Below are 21,752 nucleotides of genomic sequence, written 5' to 3'. Positions count from 1 at the left end.
AAATCAGTGTTGCCAGATGGTTTCAACCTTTTATCCGTAGTGGGAACTTCTAAATCTGTATGAAAGTCAATTTATATTATGTTATAAGATCTGGAATCCATTCGTAGTAATTTCTTAAGTCTGCTGGTACCAAGTAGTTCAGAAAGTTCATAATTCATAATTTTACGTGGAGCAAAAATTCTTTCAACCATCTTTTTCGCCTTTCATTTATTTTTATTTTCATTGAGCCAACAGCTAAGCCTATGAGAAGACCAATTTTTTGTTGCTTTGATAGAAGCCATGGTTCGGCACGAATGGGCCGGCTCGACCGGAGAAATACCACGTTCTCACAGAAAACCGGCGTGAAACAGCGCTTGCGCTGTGTTTCACCGAGTAAGTGAGTTTACCGGAGGCCCAATCCCCTATCCTAATCCCTTCCCTACCCTCCCCTATTCCCTTCCCTTCCCATCCCTACCCTCCCCTATTACCCTATTCCCTCTTAAAAGGCTGGCAACGCACCTGCAGCACTTCTGACGCTGCGAGTGTCCATGGTCGACGGAAGTTGCTTTCCATCAGGTGACCCGTTTGCTCGTTTGCCCCCTTATTTCATAAAAAAAAAGAACTGGAGCAATTAAGAAGACGTCTGACCAAAATGACAACTGATTTAGTCACTAAATTAGGACAAGTGGAATAAGAAGCGAACTAATTAGTCTCCTATGTAGGATCCTAGCTAGGACTTCTAGGACAAGTGGAATAAGCGCTTTTAGCTGCGTGAGTAAAGGGGCCCATTCACGGCAGGACTGCACGGCAGTCCTGCATTGATATGGGCCTCACTGATTGCTTCACACTCGGTGTTTCCGGCCGGCAACACCGAGTGTGAACCAATCAGTGAGGCCCATTCAATGCAGGACTGCCGTGCAGTCCTGCCGTGGCCCGTGAATGGGCCCTTTATCGTATAAACATCACTGGGTTGCTAGATTAATTTACTTGGTGCGTTGAGTATAATATTAAGTTGAGAATAATATAAAAGCAAAACCATACTGACCTAACGATAAAGAATGCAAAAATATAAAAATTAATCAGTTTCGGTTTAGATGAGATGCTAAGATGCAATTTTTTTTATAAAATTAAAAAAAATATTTATTAAAAAACTATAGGGGACCTTACAAAAATTATTGTGGACCTATACAGACCTAACGATAAAGAATGCAAAAATATAAAAAATAATCAGTTTCGGTTTAGATGAGGTGCTAAGATACCTTTTTTTTTTTTGCAAAATTTAAAAAAATATTTATTAAAAAACTATAGGAACCTAACGAAAATTATGGTGGACCTATAAGGACCTAACGTAGACCTATCGATTAAGGTCATTTTGATGTCAAAAATCCTTCGATGGGGTGCTAAATTTGTGCAGGTCTCCCTTTGCCTGTCTCAACTCTCGACCGGGACGAATTAAAGAAAAAAACTCTATGGTTGTCACGTCAGACTTGTGTCATTTTCTATTATGAGTTATGACAGTTGACAAATGACATTTTAAAGTTTGTAAACATGCTCACATGTTGGACTGTTCAATAGTCATTATCTTATTTTAATTAGTTCCTGAATTACTTATTATTGTATTTATATATTTCATTATATTAGGCAAGATTTAGTTTCATTAAAATGGCATCACAGGGCCACAACCCTAAGTTTAAGGAATTTAGAGGGAAAATATCAAAACCAACATTAAGAGCAATAAAAACAATGGGATTTAAACAGTTGACGGATATTCAGGCTGAAGTTTTACCTAAAGCATTAAGTGGATCTGATATAGTGGCAACTGCAAAAACTGGCTCGGGCAAAACATTAGCATTTTTAATTCCAATAGTTGAATTGGTAAACAAACACCTAAATGGACAATCACAAGGTACTCAACATTTACAGTTCGTACAGTTTTAATACGATATTGTATCGGAATTACCCCTAAAGAGGTCCTGACAGAAGTAAAAAAGGTTTTGAAATTGTTGAAAATTTGTGTTCAATCAAAATCAAGTCACGATCTGGCACAAGAGCTATAGCAAAAATCCTTTTGAAATGTACTGTAGCTCATACTGCAGTGTACAAATAAAACGCTTGCTATTTATAAAAAAATCACATTACATGCGGATCCAGAACTTATACGAAGATTAAAATTCTCTAAATTTTTTTTTATTTCAGGCACATTCTGTGTAGTAATATCGCCTACTAGAGAACTAGCCTCACAGACATACAGTGTTCTACAAGATTTGATATCACAAAATGAATCTATAAGAACAGCTCTTATAATTGGAGGTGAAAGCAGAAAGATGCAGAGTAATATTCTATACCAAGGTATAGGTGTATTTAATTCTTGTAAATACAGGATTAAAAGCCTTAAAATTATTAATGGCCAACACATTTGACTAATTTAGCAAACAAAATCCATAAAAATTGTTCCTGGAAATAGCAAGATGTAATAAGAATAATAATTCATATGGGATTACCTTTATAGTTTGGGACACAACAGGAGTTGTAGATTCCAAGGACTGGAAAACCGTTTCCCAACTAGTTCTACCAGATGCCAACTTAAGCCAAGGCAGTAATTTCTAACAACTGAGAAATCTACATTACATAAAAAATACTAGAAAATATTTAAGCATATTATTATTTTCCACAGGTGCTCATATTGTTGTTTCAACACCTGGCCGTCTTTTTGATCACATGAGGACCAAAGAGTTTGACTACTCCCAAGTGAGTTGCTTGGTGCTAGATGAAGCAGATAAAATATTCCAGTATGGATTTGAAGAGGACATCAAACAGATTATAAACAGACTTCCTAGTAAGTTATCATAATATTATCAAATTAAAAACGCAGAATTTTGGTAACTTAGCGTAATTTTCTTTAATAAACTCTTTTCTCACATCAAGTGTAAGTGTAACAAAATGCTAAAGAACTGCACTGCAAATGTTTCTATTAATATTAAGTCACATAATAATAACTTACTACTTTTTTAAGTAGATCACTTAGTTATAAATCTTTATATTTCAAATCATATCATTGATGTTTGCAGAGGAAAGACAAACCATGTTGTTTAGTGCAACAAGATCAGAAGCAACAGAAGCATTGATCAAGTCAGCTATGAAAGATGACTTGCACTCAATAAGTACCACAGAGGATAATGACAGAGCCACTGTAGAAGGATTGAAGCAAGGGTATGTAGTTTTGTTTTATGTTGCCTTTGACTTTATTCGTGCAAAAGGATATCCCACGGAAGGATTGATTGTGGCAAAATGTACAATCAAGCTCTTCAATTAAAATCTAGTAGCCTTTCCCAGTGATCACTATATCAGTACCAAATTTTATTTTAATGCCTTCATAGCCTTCAATACAATCTTTAAAATATTTATTTCTTTAGGTATGTTATATGCGAAACAGAGTACAGATTGTATTGGCTACATAAACTGTTGAAGAAAACACAAAACTCTAAGATTATGGTGTTTTTCTCAAGTTGTAAATCTGTGGTATTTCATTATGAGTTTTTATACAAACATTGTGGATTATCAGCTGTTCTGTGTATTCATGTAAGTACTAACTATTCAATATTTAGGCCGCAATTTTAAGATTGCTTGACAAAACTGGAGGTGGCAATCGACATATTTATGCAATATCTAATAAAGCACTAATTTATTTTCCAGGGTAAAATGAGCCAATCTGAAAGAACAGAAACCATCAATACTTTTTACAGCGCAAAGAAAATGGCACTACTTTGTACAGATTTGGCAGCCAGAGGTTTGGATATACCAGCCGTGGATTGGATAGTCCAGTTTGATCCTCCCTCTGATACAAACGTAAGTTAGTAAATATTTATTTGTTTCTAAGCAGTCGACCTTGTTTTTATAAAATAAGGGGGCCAACGAGCAAACGGGTCACCTGATGGAAAACTACCGTCGCCCATGGACACTCGCAACGTTAGAGCTGCAGGTGCGTTGCCGGCCTTTTAAGAGGGGAAATACGCTCTCTCCTTGAAGTTTTGCAGGTCGTTTTGGTTCGGATTTACTGCTGGTGACAGCTCGTTCCAGGGTTAACATATGAGTGTCATTATAAGTATGATATAAATATGCATTATTTACAGGAATATATCCATAGGGTGGGTAGAACTGCAAGAGGTTTAGGTGCCGAGGGTAAAGCAGTATTGCTACTGAGGCCTGAAGAGAAAGAATTTATTGATTACCTGAATGAAGCAAAGGTATACTTAGATAAATATGAATTATGGGACAAGTATAGCAATCTACAACCAAAGGTATTACATAAAATTGCTACATAATAAGTGAAAATGAAGCCAGATTTACTTGAGCTTTGAGTCTAGCATGGATCCTTACTAGTTGCAACTTGCAAGTTTGTATGCAACTACTTGCCAGTTGCTTTGTTTGCAAGTACTTGCTAGTTTCAAGTAGTTGCTAGACTCAGGCCGGTATAAATAGTCAGTACTCAAGATGCATCTCGGTCTCAAGACACGGTTCAGGCTCTGTGATTGGTTGGCTGTCAAAATTTGGACCAATCACAGAGCCGAACCGCCTCTTGAGACCGGGTCACATCTTAAGTACTGACTATTTATACCGGCCTCAAACTCGAAGCTTGCAAGAAAATTATTTGAATCATACTATCTTTGACTGCATGCACATCGCACAATGCACATGTCTATTAAATATTATGTTTTGGATTTGTGACGTCAATAGCACTTTGTGTATAATTGATGATAATATTTTCAGATAGAAAGTGCAATGAAAGATACGGAATTTGAAAAACTGGCTGTAGAAGCATTTGAAGGGTACATAAGGGCGTTTGAAGTGAAAAAGTTGAAACACGTTTTTAATTTGCTTAACATGAACTTAGATGCTGTAGCAAGATCTTTTGGTTTGAAGAAAAAACCAGATGTGGATATACGTAAGTTACGCCTATTCGGATTTTTTTTGGCTTATAATCACCAGAAATAGTAACATTTCACAGACAAAAATAGTAAACGATCACCAAAATACAGACTACTATTTTAATGTAAAATGATAACCAAAGATTTAACATCTTAAAACCAAATATAGTAAATGATCACCAAAATTAGTAAATGATCACCAATATTATACAGGCATTTTAAAGTAAAATGATCAGCAAAATTAGTAAATGATCACCAACATTATACTAGCATTTTAATGTAAAATGATCACCAAAGATGTATTATCTCGCTATCCTATTTATGCAAAATGAGTCCAAATAAATCATTGTTACTTAAACCAAAAGTAGTAAATGATCACCAACATTATACATTAGCATTTTAATGTAAAATTATAACCAAATATATTTTTATTGAGCAAATATCCTATTAAAGAGAAGAAGACATATAGACGGACAGACAGACATCGAAGTCTTAGTAAAAGAGTCCCGTTTGTACCCTTTGGGTACGGAACCCTAACAACGGGACTCTATTACTGAGACTTCGATGTCTGTCCGTCTGTCTGTCTTTCTCTAGGGCCTAAGCTGTATCTCAAGAACCGCTCTAGCTAGACTTCTAAAAATTTCACAGATTGTGTATATCTGTTGCCGCTATAACAACAAGTACTAAAACAAAATAAAATTATTATTTAAGGGGGGCTCCCATACATCAAACGTTATTTTTTTTACCTTTTTTGCTCGATATCAATAATGGCAACCGGTAGGCACGTTGATATTTTCGCAAAGGCCTTGATTGTATTATGTTAACTTCAATAATTAGGTAATAATAATAATAAAAAAAATTATTTAAAAAGGTGCTCCCATATAAAAACACAATGTTAGGTCTAATTTTGTTCTATAACGGTACGAAACCCTCCATGTCCGACTTACACTTGGCCGACTATTTTGTTAAAAATATGCTTACATGTTTTGTCAATCGTAGTGATTTATTGGGACAGAAATATCCACGGAGCTCATACAAAGAGGAGCTGACCTAAGCAACTGTGCACTGTGATTTTCAACTAGGTCCTGACGTCATCATTGTGGGCGGGGCTTAAGTCAGTACACTTTCAGCGTTTGTCAGGTGCACACGTAACGAGACTCCCAATAAATTGGTGTTTTCTGCGTATTTAACAAGGAAAGGATGAAGTATTGTGTTTTACAATGTCGAAAACACTCAGACAGACGTTCTGATAATATAAATACCATCACATTTCATTTGGAAATAATTTTAAATGTAATTTAAATATAAAAGTTCTAGAAAATTTCAGCTTTCAGCGTTAATTATACTACTTGACACTAGGTGGCCAAACCTTTGAAAGATAATACAGACGTAAATGCGTTTAATTTTGCATAATTTTATAACAATAATCATACTTGAATACTGAAAACCGTTATACACTTAGTCTTAAACACATTTAATAGCTAAAACCGTGATTATATAGCTTTTATTATGATATTACTTATAAACCGCCATCTGTCGTCACCTAAGATAACTATTTGAAACGTAAAAAGTATCCAGGGCCGTAGTACGTCCTATAATATTCAAGACAAAATGACATCTAGTGTAAGATAGTTGAACTACGTAGTAACATTAACATCGACCTAAGCTAGTAGTTTGGCTTTTAGCCGATAGATGAAATATTGAGAAGTGGGCGGAGCTTGACACCCCCTCACCCCGCAAATTGTCACGCGTCGTTTCATAAGGAAACTTGATTACAACACCTCCTCTTAGTATTAGCTCCGTGGAAATATCGCATTGATTTGCTCACAAGGATTTGGTGATCATTTACTATATTTGGTGATCATTTACTATATTTGGTGGTCATTTACTATATTTGGTGATCAAATACTTTATTTGGTGATCATTTACTATATTTGGTGATCATTTACTATATTTGGTGTTCGATTACAATTTGAAGTGTTGTCATGACTAAAATAGCTGGTAGTATTGCAATTTTGGACTTTATTTTTTTGGTAAATAAGTTTAGGGTATCAGTGCATTTTTTGGTGGTCATTATATTTGTTCCCATTTTTTTTTGGGATTAATTTTTTCTATTTTATCTATGGACGCTTGTGGAAATTGGAAACAATGAGGAATTCATAAAATAATTTATTTACAGGAGTAGGATTCAGTAAGAAGCATAGGCCGAGAAAAAGAATGCTAGCAATGATGGACGAGAAAGGAAATATTCCAACAAAAGTCTCGAAAACTTAAGACTATAGAAGAATGGAGAATGTTACTAGGTATGCCAAATTGCTTGAAATTTTGTCACAGTAAAGCCTGTGTGTATACAAATACATTAGTTTTTGTTGCAGTCAAAAATACCTAGTAGTTTTGATTTCATAGGGATTCAAAGTTTCGAAAAATATCAATTCCCGCTAACAGTCCCGCGACCGCTTGTGACGTCATAGCACAATTCTGCCGCGCGGGCCCCATACAATAAACGTGATTTTTTGCTCTGTCTCAACAACGGCAACAGGTAGGCACTTGAAATTTTCACCAAGTTCTTAATTATATGTGTACTTTAATAATTAATAATAATATTATGATAAAATAAAAAATTAAGGACGGCTCACATACAAAAATCACTGCAGGGGTACGGAACTCTTCGTGCGCCAGTCCGACTCGCACTTGGTCGATTATTTATTTGTATTTTTTATTTTATGCTTAAAATAAAATAAAATAAAATATCTTTTTATTCAAAAGACAGTGTATCATGATACACTTTTTGAAAGTCGAACGAAGAAACTACGTTGCCTACCACCATGTAAGTATTACGATCCCGGAAGACGATTGACTTAAATGAAATTGAGATTTATTTAATCATTGTATGTTTATCTGATATTTGCCTAACGGTAAACACGATTCACTTATTTTGACTCGATAGTTATATTTTAACCGACTACAAGAAAGGAGGTTATCAATTCGACGCGTCACGCGTATGTATGTAATATTTCCAAAACTGCCCAGTTTTTGTATATGTTAGTCTATTTCAGTGTCTGAACAAATGTGCCAAATTTCAAAAGTGTATGTATGTAGGTATGTATGTTTTTATGTTTGTGTTCGCATACCTCCTAGTTATATACCTATCTCCGGAACTGTAAGTCCGATTTCAGTAATTATTTTTATTTGTATAAATACTGGGTATTGTTCAACTTAGGGAATACTACAAGTTTCATCAATTACGTACAATTTTTACGACTTACGACCTTTACTTTTGTGCTATAATGCGGAAACCGTTTTTACGCGATATTGTTCACTATATTAGCTGCAGCTCAATGCTCGGTGGCACGATTCATGCAAGGGCTAGGGGGCTAGCGTGCTTTGATATTTCTGACAGCAGGCTCTTAAACGAAAAAAAAAGGTAATGAACACATACCTGTTTAAAACAGAATCGTACATTTTCACGTAAAGTTTCCTACGTCCATTCCAGTGGTTTGCTCTTAAATCTGTCGAATTTCATTAAAATCGGCCCAGAAGTTTCGTACCCTATTCAATGCAATCAAACATACTTTTACTCTTTTTGATTAGTACAGATTTAAGGAAACAAAATATTTTTGTATAACATCATTATTTATTAAATAACTGTACAATACTAAGCAATTTTAGCACTAACTTGGCCTATATTTTTTTTTATGATTGTCTGATTTTTTAAAGTTTCCCTTGCCCCCTTTACTTTTGATTGGCGCTCCTTTCTTATTCACTTTTAACTCTACATCGGGTGGTTCTGCGAATCCAAACGATTTTGATACTTTAGCCAAATCTAACGTGTCAATATCAAATATAATTTTAAGATGATGTGAGTCATACGCTTTTAGGTATGTCTTCAATGCTTCTTTTGCTGCGCTCTTTAGATAGTAGTTTTTAGAAATCAATTTCTCCAGCTGAAACAAATTAACACGAAGTTAGTTTTTTCTGTTAATTCAAAATAAACAAATGATGCAAGAGTACAAATCATCAACCAAAGGGTAGTAGATAATACATTGGCCGCTAGGCAAAAATAGAAAAAGATGGCCCGCTGTATGATTTTTAGGTCTATTTGGTTGGGCGAAGAGTGTGCGGGGCGGAAGCGCGTGTACACGTGTGTGGGTGTCGTTATTGGTAGGCCAGACGGTGACGCTTTAAAGTTGTTATTTGCCTATACTAAACTTCAAATATATGTAATAATTTATTACATGTGTTTAATATTAGCATATATACTAGGTTACCTGTAATTGGATATTGGAAATTTTCTTCCAAGAGATCTTGTACTCGTTTAAGGCGACTTTGGACTGCTGCAGGAATCTCAGGAAGCCAAGTTCCTCAGGCCTCAAAAACAGGAGAGCGCTGCCCGATGTCCCCAAGCCTCGAGCAGTCCTGCCTACACGATGGATGTATTCCTTAAATAAAAAGAAGGTTATATTTAAAAGTTATCGTAATAAGTAATTCATGTCTCATTCGCACAAGTATCTTGCAAATCGCGATACAAACTGAGTTGATACAAACAAAGACGGTGACATAATAGTTTAGACTTTAGATATCGTTTTTTAACCAACTTCTAAAAAGTTGTTAACTAAGTAAAAACTGTTTATGAACTGATTTCGATATTTTTTATTGGATACCTACCTCACAGTTGGTCCCATGAACGAAATACTGTTTGAAGTCAGTTTTTTTGCTAAAATTATAATGATTTAAAACATAATATATACTAACTAACGGTCCGATTTGAAAAAAATCTTTCAGTATTAGATAGCCCATTTATCGAGGAAGGTTAGGCTATATTTTATCACGCTAATAATAATAGGAGAGAAGAAATAGAGGAAAATGTGGAAAAACAGGGGGGAAATTATTTGAAAGGACTTATTTGAACGCGCTAATCTCAGGAACTACTGGTCCGATTAGAAAAATTCTTTCAGTGTTAGATAGCCCATTTATCCGAGAAAGGCTATAGGCCTTTTTGTGCGGAAAGTGTACGGTTTCCATGACATTCCTAAATTACGCGGGCGAAGCCGCGCGGACATGGGCGTAGCCACACTGGGGCAAGCTGGGGCGCTTGCCTCACCCTGGCTCTGACTTATAAGGTGCCTAACTAAACAAAAAAAAATTTTCAACTAACTACAATCATAATATCCGTATATTTCAACTAACTACAATCATAATAGCTCGACAAGGTTTTAAATATACGTGGCGAAAAAAGGAACTAACGCTGCCATCATACAAAAACGACATTTTTGATAGGTTGACTGCTGCCCCACCCTGAGCCCAAGCCTGGCTACGCCCATGCGCGCGGAACATCTAGTATGTTATACCTATAGGCCGGCGCGAGCTAAGACTGCGTTGCTCAGCCGTTAATAGCATGCTTATACAGCGTTTGCCGATTTTTCAACTTGTTTCAAGTCGACCTACTGATTTGTAATTTATTCTGTTTATTGTGATAGATGTGTAGGCGGACAGCCGCACAAACTACGTTAGGTACCTTAGGATCATCAGGTGGGTCGTACTGCACTATCCAGTCCACCGCGGGTATGTCCAGACCGCGCGCCGCCACGTCCGTACACAGCAGTATACCACTCTCAGCATTGCAGAACTCAAAGAACCTTGTCGTACGTTTTGTCTGTTGTTGCTTGCCCTAGAAATGTGTTATTGTTATTCTAGAGTCGTAACGGCCGCAGTCAGAAGGATTAAGCTTCAATTTACTAAATAAGTAATTGTTACGTCAATGAAACGCCGAGATCCCGAGCAGACTGATTTATTAATTATTCACAATTACCCACAATACTACAAGTACCCACATTATACATAACACCTCCCTTCTTATTATACACTACACTTAAACATAAAAACTAATTGTAAGATTAACGTTAGAAGTTATAAAGTTTAACAACCATATCAGTTTCATAAACACTAGGTTTTTCAATAAAATATCATAAAGTGAAATAACAGTAAAAGATAACAAATACAGGAATTACAACTGTTTATAATTATTAATGTAGGTTATTTACCAGCGAAAAGTTAATACATATAATTATTAAACAGCACGAAGGTACCAAAAAAAGGGTAGATTAGACGTACAATACTTATATGAAACTTATGTCTTATGCATAATATTATTTTAATTACCTTTACAACTTTTACAAATAACAATTTTATTTTATACTTATTTACCTAACTTTATCTATTCTATCTAAGTAAATATTTTTTAATACTGTTGTCATTGCAAAGATATTAGAGTACTGTTTATTAACTTATGTTATATTTTTATTTATTTTTTGCAAGCATTGCATAGCCGCCTGCCGTCGGATGCGACCCCTAGATTCTCCCGGAGGTGACGGGACCTCATCTAGGTCATCCCTCGCCAAGTTGGACACCGGCGGGGACCGAACACCGGTCGCAGACGCCTCCTCGTATTCATCTCCACTATCCTCCCCCTCGACGTTCACTTCCGGCCCATCGGGTGTTTTAATTTTGGTCAAAGAAAAACGCGATGGACGACTTTTATTGGCCACTAATTGGTCGATGTGCCTCTTATGCACCTGGCCGTCGTTCGCCTTAACCGCATAAGACACGGGGCTCTCTCGGTCGAGCACGACGCCCTCGGACCATTTCCGGTTGCGGCGGGAGTAATCTCTAAACAGGACGGCATCCCCGGGCGCGACACCCCGCGGGCGGGCGTCGCGGCGCCGCTCGCTGACGAGCTGCCGGTCCCGGACCAGCTCCTCCGTGTCGGGGCGCAGCAGGTCGAGGCGCCCGCGCAACCGCCGCCCCAGCAGTGCCACGGCCGGCTCGCGACCGGTCGTGCTGTGCACAGTATTCCTATACGTAAATAAAAACCTACTGAGAGCGGTATCATCATCTACGTTATCGACGATAGCCGTTTTTAACGCTCGTTTTACCGACCGCACGGCATTCTCGGCCGCGCCGTTGCTGGCGGGGTGGTACGGAGCGGTAAGCGTGTGCCTGATTCCGTTTCTTTTAAAATAAACCGCCAACTCCGCCGAAGTAAAAGGAGGCCCGTTGTCGCTAACGACTCTTTTCGGAAGGCCGAAACGAGCAAATATTTTTCTAAAACTAGAAATGAGCATCGCCGCGGACGTGCTACCGACTCTCTCGGCCTCGATCCACTTGGAATGCGCATCGATAATAATAAGATAGTACTTGTTATTGAACGGTCCTAAATAATCGACGTTGAGACGCGACCACGGCTCGGCCGGCCAGGACCACGAGTGCAGCGGCGCGGGCGGCGGCGCGGGCCGGACCGCGCGGCACGCGGCGCACTCCCGCGCCGTACGCTCGATGTCCTCGTCCAACGTACTCCACCACACGTAATTACGAGCTATCTGTTTCATCTTTACTATACCAGGATGCCCTTCGTGAACCTCCTGTAGAACGGAACCTTGCAAAACTGTAGGTATTATCACCCTGTAGCCCCAAACTAGGCAACCCTGATCCATACTGATATTTTCTTTTCGCAAAAAGAAAGATTGAAATTTTTTATCGACCGTCGTGGGCCAGCCGTACATAGCATAGCCGCATACCTTACTCAGTATGTCGTCTTTCGCCGTCTCAATTTTAATATCCTTAAAACTGAGCGGGAAATCTTCTTCGACGAAATTTAAGTAGCTAGCCGCCTCGGCCTCCCGCTCGTTTCGACCGCTCGACGAACTCAAGGGGAGACATGACAGCGCGTCGGCCTGACAGTTATCAGCCGATCGCACGAATTCTATAGTGAAATTGTAGGCGGCTAGTATCACTGAGTAACGTTGAAGCCTACTAGCTGCGGTCGTCGGAATGCCCTTCTTCTGACCGAAGATATAACTGAGCGGCTTATGATCGCTCCGTAATATGAAATGTCTCCCGTATAAATATTGATGGTGCTTCGTCACCCCGAACACGATAGCGAGAGCTTCCTTATCGAGTTGGGAGTAATTGCGCTCGGCCGCGTTGAGCGTCCGCGAGGCGCAGCTGACGGGTCGCTCGCGACCGTCCGCGCCGCGCTGCGCCAGCACCGCGCCTAGACCGTACGCGCTGCTATCCACCGAGAGGACCAGCGGCAACGCCGGATCGTAATGAGCTAGCACCGGGGCGCTACTCAGCACCCGTTTTACCCTATTGAAAGCCGTCTCGCAGTCGTCGGTCCACGACCACTCAGCGTCTTTCTTAAGCAGGTCATACAACGGTTTTAAGATGTCACTCATATTTGCACTAAACTTCGCATAAAAATTGACGAGACCCATGAAGCTCTTCAACTGCGTGACGCTGACGGGCCGGGGCGCCTCAACGATCGCTTTGATCTTTTTGAAGTCAGTGTGCAGACCGTGCTTATCTATATTGTACCCTAGGTACGTTACGCTATCTTTAAAGAATTGACATTTGTCAAAATTAATACGGAGTCCGTTTTCTCGGAGTCGGTGTAGAACCGCCCTTAAATTTTTAAGATGACTTTCTCGGTCTTTCCCTGTGACGCATATGTCATCAGCGAACACGGCAGTAGACGACAATCCACTCAGCGTCTCCTCCATGATTTTTTGAAAATACTCGGGAATACATTTTATGCCGAAAGGTACCCGACGATATACGAACGTTCCTACGTGCGTAGTGATGGCAGTCATCGCCTGAGACTCCTCATCGAGGAGACACTGCTGGAAAGCATTGGACAAATCGAGCTTCGTGTACTGCTCCCCGCCGCCTAAAGCAGAAAATATTTCCTCGATTCGCGGGAGCGGATAGTGGAAATCTTTAAGAATCGGGTTAATAGTAATTTTATAATCGCCGCAAATACGAATACCCCCGTTTGATTTAACGACAGGTACGATAGGAGTCCCGTAGTCCGAGCGTTCTACCTTATAGATAACGTCCTCGCGCTGCAGCCGATCGAGCTCGTTCTCAACGCGCGCGCGCAGCGCCAACGGCAGGGGCCGGGCTTTTATAAAAACCGGTTTGCTATCTTTTAAATGTAAGCGAATACGCGATTTAAAAGTACCTAATCCCTCCGCAAAGACTTCAGGAAATTCTTGTTTTAATTTCAAAGCTATCGAGTCGCTATCGGTCGTATTAATGTTGTGACATTCTACGATACTTAATTTAAATTTTTTAATCCACGTCCGACCCATCAGAGGCGGGCCACCGTTCGCCACGACGTACAGCTGAAGCTCCGCCGAGTTACGTCCGCAGCGCACATTAACATTAATATATCCGAGAGTCTCGATAGTATCTCCAGTATAAGATTTTAAAATTAAAACATTTTTATGCAATTTTATGTTTCGAAAATATTTATCGTAAAACTTTTGCGATATAGCAGATATTCTACTTCCCGTATCGATTTCAAATTTACACTTAAAATTATCATTAACGATTAATTTAATATAGTAGGGCCCGTCGCTGTCGCCCCCCGACACTAAGTTATAAAAGTAGTTTTCTTCCTCCTCGCTATCACTGTCAACATTATTAATAAAGTACTGACCTTTCGAAGTCGACATACCGGAGGATCGATCGTTATCACTCCTGTTCAGGCACATCACCTTTAAGTGACCTTTGACACCGCACAAATCACACGTAAAGTTTTTATATCGACACTTATTCGGCGCGTGAGTAGCCTTCCCGCAGCGTGCACACGGCGCCCGCGCACCGCTCAGCCCCGCACCGCCGGAACTCGAACCCGCGCGGCCGCCGCCCGGCGCCGCACCACCACCGCCGCCCGCTCCGCCGCGCCCGGGCGCTCGCACCCGCACCTGGCCGCCGCCGCTGACGCGGTGCAGCGCGTCGTGTCCCGCGCCTCCTCCGCTTGCCGAAGAGCTCGCCGTGATCGCGTGCCTCTCTGCCGCCTCGAGCGCGCTCGCCAGTTCCACGGCCCTCTTGTAGTCGATGTTTTTCTCCGCGAACAATCTCGAACGCATTTCCTCGCTGTATAATCCGGAAACGAACTGATCTCGAAGGTTCTCTTCGAGCTTCGCCCCGAAGTTACAGGTTTTAGCCAAATGCTTTAATCCTTGAAGGTACAAGCGAATGCTTTCTCCCTGCTGCTGCGTTCTTTGTCGAAGAATATGTCTCTCGGCTATCTCAGACTTCTCAGGCTCCAGATGAACTTTGAGAAGAGTAACGAGTTCATCGAACGTTTTATTTTCAGGATGAGCGGGGGAACACAAATCGCACAATAGATTGTAGCACTCACTACCTACTAAGGTTAACAACGTGGCCACCTTGAGACTGTCATCGATTTTGTTTAGCGAGATAAACTGATTTACGCGACGCACATAACTGTCCCAATTTTGTGATTCCACGGAAAACGGTTTAATTTTACCGATAGGCATTATTACCACGAATTGCACTTATAATTTATAGCAAATACCGACTGCGCCAATGTTACGTCAATGAAACGCCGAGATCCCGAGCAGACTGATTTATTAATTATTCACAATTACCCACAATACTACAAGTACCCACATTATACATAACAGTAATGTTCGTTTCTGAGTTCTCACTGCAGCAAGTTCAACATAAGAAAACATCAGAAAAGTTAAATTAAAATTTTTATAGCATTTGTAAATAGTTGCGAGCGGCTAAAGTGTGCACGAAGCGAATACGCCGCGGCTGGCGACGTCCTCACGTCGCGGATACGCAACCTTTTCAACGCGACTTTGCATGTCTTTGCAGTGATTATATAAAGCACAGAGCGCTCCTATATGACTGCGCGTAGCCGACGCAGGCGCAGCGAATTCGTTGCACGTCGGCGACGTATTTGGTGCGTAATAACTAATATAATAATAATCAATACTAATATTATAAATGCGAAAGTGTGTCTGTCTGTCTGTTACCTCTTCACGCCCAAACCGATTTTGCTAAAACTTGGTATGGAGTATGGACATACTTTGGATGCCAGGAAAGTGGGATGGGATACTTTTTATCTCCGAAAAATGTACGGTTCCCGCGCGATGAACGAATTTTTGTGCAACGGAGTTGCGGGCGTCATCTAGTAACTAATAAGTATGATAAGGGCCTAAAAATACCTTTACTTACATGGATACATAGAACCGGCAGGTCAATATAGTTGAACAGCTCATGGTGATATTTCACGGACATGCAGGTAGAGAAGAACACCATCACCTTTTTGTTTTTATTGTTTTTCAGGAATGTGTAAAGAACTAGCAATCGGTACTCAGACGGACAAACTATGTATCTAAAAGAGATAAAAGGTTACACATTATTTTATGAAATGTATAATAGTTGTGAAAAGTTTAAAGTAAGTTTCTTTTACGAGAGATTTATTTTATTATTGGATGCTGTCTAAAAGCAACAAGTTAAGAAAACAAGTTCAGTTTGCCTTATGAAACTGAAAATATGTATTCTAAAAATATGAAATGCTAAAAAGTTTTACCCTTGCTCCAAAGATTCGACTGTTGCTTGTTCTTTATTATCGTCGACGCCGACATAGATTGGCTCTTGTTTTATCGCCAGTGCTTTCAATGACTCCATCTTTTTAGTTTGAGTCGCGCTGAATAGCACCGTTTGCCGTTTTTCTAAAAAAAATAACAAGAGTTCCGTACTCAAAGGGTAAAAACGGGACCCTATTACTAAGGCTTCGATGTCTATCTGTTTGTCTGTCTGTCTCCAGGCTGTAACTCAAGAACGGTTAGAAAGTTGAAATTGTCACAGATTATGTAAGTATGTCTGTTGCTGCTATAACAACAAAAACTAAAAACAAAATAAATATTTAAGGGGGGCTATTAATATATATATATAAGGGGGGATAAATTTTTAAAACATTTTTTGCTCGGTATCAATGATGACAACAGATTGGCACTTGAAATATTCGGAAAATACTCGTACAGCTGAGAATACTTTAATAATTAATAATAAATTTTAAATGAAATTAATAATTAAGGGGGGCTCCCATACAAAAATTACATTTTTTTTACTATTTTTGCAATGTAATGGTACGGAACCTTGCGTGCGCGAGTCCAACTCGCACTTAGCCGATTATTTCAGTGTGTGAATACAGCTCGACAAGGCTTTAAATGAACGTGGCGAAAAAAGGAACTAACGCTGCCATCATACAAAAACGTCATTTTTGACAGTTCTCCTTAAGAGGCCAGGTGCCATCGAAATTCTCATACATACGTAATACCAAAATCATTTTCTCATACGAAAATACTTAACATGTTTGAGTTATTTTTCAGCTTAAAATAGTAATTACCTAGGTTCTTGTGTTTAAATTTACTACTAAATATTTAAACACTAAAAAATATATAAATAAAAAGTAAATTTACTACAAAATTTTAAATAAGTACTAAAATATTTTTTTAAGTTTAAATATTTTGTGGTAAATTGACGTCACAGACGCGTTAATGTCGCTGTGCTCGACTCCAAACTATACAATTTTCATAGTCGCGGCGTCACTGACGCTATATAGACGCTCGCTTCGAAAGGCTACCTTTACTAGCAGCGTTCATATAAAGCCTTGTCGCACTTTACTTTGACTTTCTTCTATTTTTTTCTATGGAAATTACAGAATATGATGTAGGATTTGTGAGCAGTTTCAGCAGTTTAGACAAACATAGTCAAGTTTCCAAAATTAGTCAATAAAACAGAGACAGTTCTACAGACAGAGGTTTGATAAATTATTCAACCGCTAAAAATATTATAATAATGCCATCTTACTCGTTCTTTGACTGAAGAAAAAGAAGGCATCATAATAATTATACATAGCCGGGCACCGCTAATCAAATAGTTAACTTCGTTAATCGTTAATCCGTTAAAAAAAAGTTAGCTTCGTTAAACGTTAAAGCGTTACATTTCGGACGAATTAACGAAGTTAACGTCAATCGTTAATCCGTTAATATGGCCTTGTTATAACTTATATCATTGTGTTAGTGTACATACAAAACCTGTTGGTTTAGGTTCTGGAAGTTAACAGGTTAGGGACAAAACAAAATACTTTTATAATGATTGTATTCTACCTAATTAAATTACACTACTCTTTATCAACATGCAAATGATTTTTAACATTTATAAACAAATCACTCTTCACTCTTTAAGCACCGGGGCTGAGTAATGAAATAATAAAACGAAACAAATCTCTTTTCACTCGCACGCGCCCGAAAATATATCGAGTATTGTTTTTGTTTCACCCGCTGCTGCCGTGCCGCGGCGCCGCGCTGCCCGCCCGCCAGGCACTTGTCGTTTCATACTGTCTGAACCTGTTTTTGCGCCGCGCCGCGATTCCGTGCAGTAAATAGTAGGCATTGGATTAACGATTAACGGACTTCTGCATATTAACGGAAGTCCGTTAATATTTTTAAAAGTTAACTTAAAAGTTAATCCGTTAATCAAAATGTTAACTTCGTTAATTAACGATTAACGGATTAACGAGTTAATGCCCAGCTATGTAATTATATAATTTATAAACACAGACAGGTGTTGGTGTTATTTGTGTGCAGACAAAGTACTGGTAGGACAAACAAACTTACTGGGCAAAAGTGTGATTATTTGTTTCACCTCCTCTTCAAAACCAATTTCCAATATTCTATCCACTTCATCAATTACCAAACATTGCAGATTTTTAAACAAAAATGAAGGTGTATTTTGCAGATGATCCAAAAGTCTGCCTGGAGTAGCCACCAGTATATTAATACCTGTAATAATTAATAAAACTATCAATATCTACAATGGTAGAATTTTAAATAGCACAACCAAATACAAAAATTATATCGCTGGCCCCGGGCAATAAAGGCGTAATATCAAAAATCGTTTTGTTCAGGAGTGACAAAATAAGCTATTTTGTTTATAGTGCAGCGTACAGTGGTCCAAAACAAATGTGTGATCTCTCATATGAAAGTTAATATTTTTACCTATTTAACCATATCAAAATAATTGTAATAGTATAAAAAATTATTGAATAATTGAAAAAAGTATAATACAACTAATAAGCGATATTGTTTCAATTGTAACATTGTTTATTGACTTTATAGAAACACCAAACCGCTTGAGATTTACGGCTGTAAGAACATAATACGACGTATTTTTCGCTTTAGATTTCGAGCGTACCAGCCGATTACTCCGTTCTTCTGGGGAATCTTACAACGAAAGCTTAGTTGTATCGTATCTTCACCGGTTTTTTTAGTTATGTTTCATAGAGTAATGCAAGAATACAGTTTTAGCCGTAAGAGAATTTTCGATTCAATAAAGTTTTTGTCATTTATTATACCCAAATATTATTTTAAAAATATGAATTAAATAGGGGTGATAGACTAATACTCAGAGACGCCAAAAATCAAATAACATTAAAAAGGGCGTAACCGGCGTTTACCGCTTTGTTGCCCGGGGCCAGCGATATGTTTATTAAGAACCATACAATAAACAAAATTAAAAAGAAATATCAAACTAAGAACACCCCTCTGCTGATCAAAAATTACATCCCATACTTAGTTTTACATTTCTTAGATGCTGGTATCTAGTGTGCCCTTTTTTACAAATTCACTATATTTACTTTTTACTTACCGACAGAAAGTTTTTCAGCTTCAGTGCTTCTGTTTGCTCCACCCATGACTAAGCCATAGGTATTGCTGTGGTATTTCATAAGATCAACAAGTACACCAAAAGTCTGCATTGATAATTCTCTGGTTGGTGATAAAATAATAACACCAGTGCCTGAAATTGATGATGAATTAAAGAGTTAGGGTAAGTTTATTGATATTATAAAAAAAACACTTAAATGACTGTTCTTGTTATGCATGATTAGTGTCACTTAAGTCTTTTGCCCCACTGCACCCAAAGGGGCACTAAAAATAAGGAAGTAATAACTTAACATGTAACCAGGGACTATCTTTATAAAAGTAATCGGAAAAGTTACCATAAAGACACTTTTTTTGCGGCCCCTATTATGGGACCTCTTGTTCCCCCTTCCGAAGGGAAGAGACAATTTTTACATTAAAGACACTTACCACTTCTTGGTGTTAGTTTAGCTTTATAAACTAATTCAATGGCTGGAATAAGAAAAGCTAAGGTCTTTCCTGACCCTGTCCTAGCGGAGCCAACTAGATCCCGCCCTTCAAGCAGGTGTGGTATTGACTTTGCTTGTATCTCCGTCATTGTGGTGAAACCCATTTCATTGATACTTTTGAGAGTAGCTTCACAGACTTTTTCTTTTAATGATGAAAACTTGTTGTTGGACAAAATTCCTAGACTCACACTGGAACCAGGCACTGCAAAGTAAAATAATTTTTGTATTATTTTAATCTATATTTTGTATATAAATAGTATAGTAATTTATTCATCAAAAGTAATTCAATTGTTTCATAGATTTTCAATAATTATAGAGAAAAGATGCTTTTTTTTTTACATTGAATAGGCATTAGTATTAGACTATTTTAGTAAAATGTTTAGTTCCTGTAGAACTCTATTTTGTAAGGGCCAGGCCACAACGAGTTGCGGCTCCGCATTGTAGAAATCTACGACTTCGCAGAACGCATCATGGAAATTTTGCAATGCATCAGCAAAATTTCCGATGAAATTTTTGCATTGTAACAACGCATCGCATTTCTGTGAGATGTTGTTTTGCGATACGACGCCGCAACGCAGTGTTGTGGCCTGGCTTTTACCTATCTACTTCTCCTACATGCCTATTCTAGTGTGAAGTATAGAATTTAGAACTATATGTAATAGTCCCATACATAGAAGCCTCATGTAACCTTAAATATTTTACATTACTGAATACTTAATACATAAAATTAAACTAAACTTACATAAATTGGCATCAGCACTGGTATTGTCAGAAGTATTACTAGCATTTTTGTTTTGTTGCACTTTATTCAAATCAGAGTTCTTCTCAGCCTTTTGTTTCTTTTTCTTTTCTAAAAGAAAATAATATTGTTAGTGCTTTTTATATACATAACCATATTTTACATTTTCATTATTAAAAAAAACTTACTTTTAATCTTTGGTTCTGTTTTTTCCTCCTTGTGTTCGAGTGGCCTTTTCATAGCAGTTTCTGCAAAATTTGGGGTGTTTAGGACCATTGTATAGAACAATATTGGCTGTTGTTATTGTTCCTAGTTATTAGTTATAGAAAGCGTACTGAAAATATTGTAATTAAAGAAAAAATACTGAAGCCTGTTTGTATAATAAAAAATACCGGAATTATTTCCTGTGTCGCTTGTATCTTCCATTATTAACTTAGTTTTTTTCGTTTTCTTCATGCTGAAGGTATTTAGATTCTTGTCAAGTTTATTATTTTATTTTTGTGTAGAAGAAAATAAAGAAAATTCAAGATTTGTCAACAAACCAGCATGGAATATGGATATTTTTGACAACTGACACTTGACAGATTGACTGACAGAAATGAAAAGACAGCTCAGTGCTTTTTTTTCTTATTTAACCATGGCCAGTGTTGAGTATATATTATATTATCATGGTGGGAAAACAATATTCCAGTATCGTTTTTCTAATATTGTCAGGTCTAAAGTCTAAGTTTAGTGTAAAAGTTAATACAGTTTAAGAAGTCAAGTCGGTCGAGTGGTAGACGCTTTACTGAAACTTTCGATGGAGTTTTGGAGGAAACACAAAATAGCACGTTTCTGGAACATCACTTTCCTACACTTGTGCACGACAACTAATATCTAATGGTTAATGATCTACCAATATTACACAGCTAACACAATTTTAGGAAAAATAATACAAAAACACAACATCACTCTTTCACATTCCCGGCAAAACACCCAGCTCAGTGATCACTGGTCAGTGGTCATTGGTCACCACAGTATAGCAATTAGCAATATAATATAGGGATATGACATATTACTATACTGAGTGCCCAGT

The 21,752-nt window shown here is 38.2% G+C and overlaps 2 protein-coding genes across 2 annotated transcripts in view; one reads left to right on the top strand and one right to left on the bottom strand.

Moving 5' to 3' along the window:
• The window catches only part of LOC121740418 (ATP-dependent RNA helicase DDX18-like), a 36,218-nt gene extending 15,000 nt beyond the window's left edge, over window positions 1–21,218 (bottom strand). Inside the window, exons 1-11 of the mRNA XM_042133105.1 lie at window positions 21,070–21,218; window positions 20,866–20,925; window positions 20,681–20,788; window positions 19,880–20,140; window positions 19,437–19,586; window positions 18,407–18,571; window positions 16,315–16,456; window positions 15,957–16,116; window positions 10,420–10,572; window positions 9,173–9,343; window positions 8,577–8,848 (exon numbers count right to left, since the gene is read on the bottom strand). Of these exons, the coding sequence (XP_041989039.1) occupies window positions 8,577–8,848; window positions 9,173–9,343; window positions 10,420–10,572; window positions 15,957–16,116; window positions 16,315–16,456; window positions 18,407–18,571; window positions 19,437–19,586; window positions 19,880–20,140; window positions 20,681–20,788; window positions 20,866–20,925; window positions 21,070–21,133 (1,706 nt within the window). The 5' untranslated portion in view covers window positions 21,134–21,218. The remainder of the gene's footprint in view (window positions 1–8,576; window positions 8,849–9,172; window positions 9,344–10,419; window positions 10,573–15,956; window positions 16,117–16,314; window positions 16,457–18,406; window positions 18,572–19,436; window positions 19,587–19,879; window positions 20,141–20,680; window positions 20,789–20,865; window positions 20,926–21,069) is intronic.
• LOC121740328 (probable ATP-dependent RNA helicase pitchoune) lies at window positions 1,575–7,222 on the top strand. Its single transcript, XM_042132997.1, has 9 exons — window positions 1,575–1,885; window positions 2,176–2,328; window positions 2,654–2,815; window positions 3,048–3,189; window positions 3,393–3,558; window positions 3,673–3,825; window positions 4,110–4,277; window positions 4,747–4,921; window positions 7,084–7,222. The coding sequence occupies exons 1-9, from the start codon at window positions 1,642–1,644 to the stop codon at window positions 7,176–7,178; spliced, it is 1,458 nt and encodes a 485-aa protein (XP_041988931.1). The 5' UTR covers window positions 1,575–1,641; the 3' UTR covers window positions 7,179–7,222.
• Window positions 21,219–21,752: the final 534 nt, after the last annotated feature.

Source organism: Aricia agestis, chromosome 3 (assembly GCF_905147365.1).
Source record: "Aricia agestis chromosome 3, ilAriAges1.1, whole genome shotgun sequence".
Taxonomy (NCBI): Eukaryota; Metazoa; Arthropoda; class Insecta; order Lepidoptera; family Lycaenidae; genus Aricia; species Aricia agestis.
The sequence above is the reverse complement of the archived record's forward strand: the minus strand, read 5'-3'. Positions and strand labels throughout refer to the sequence as shown.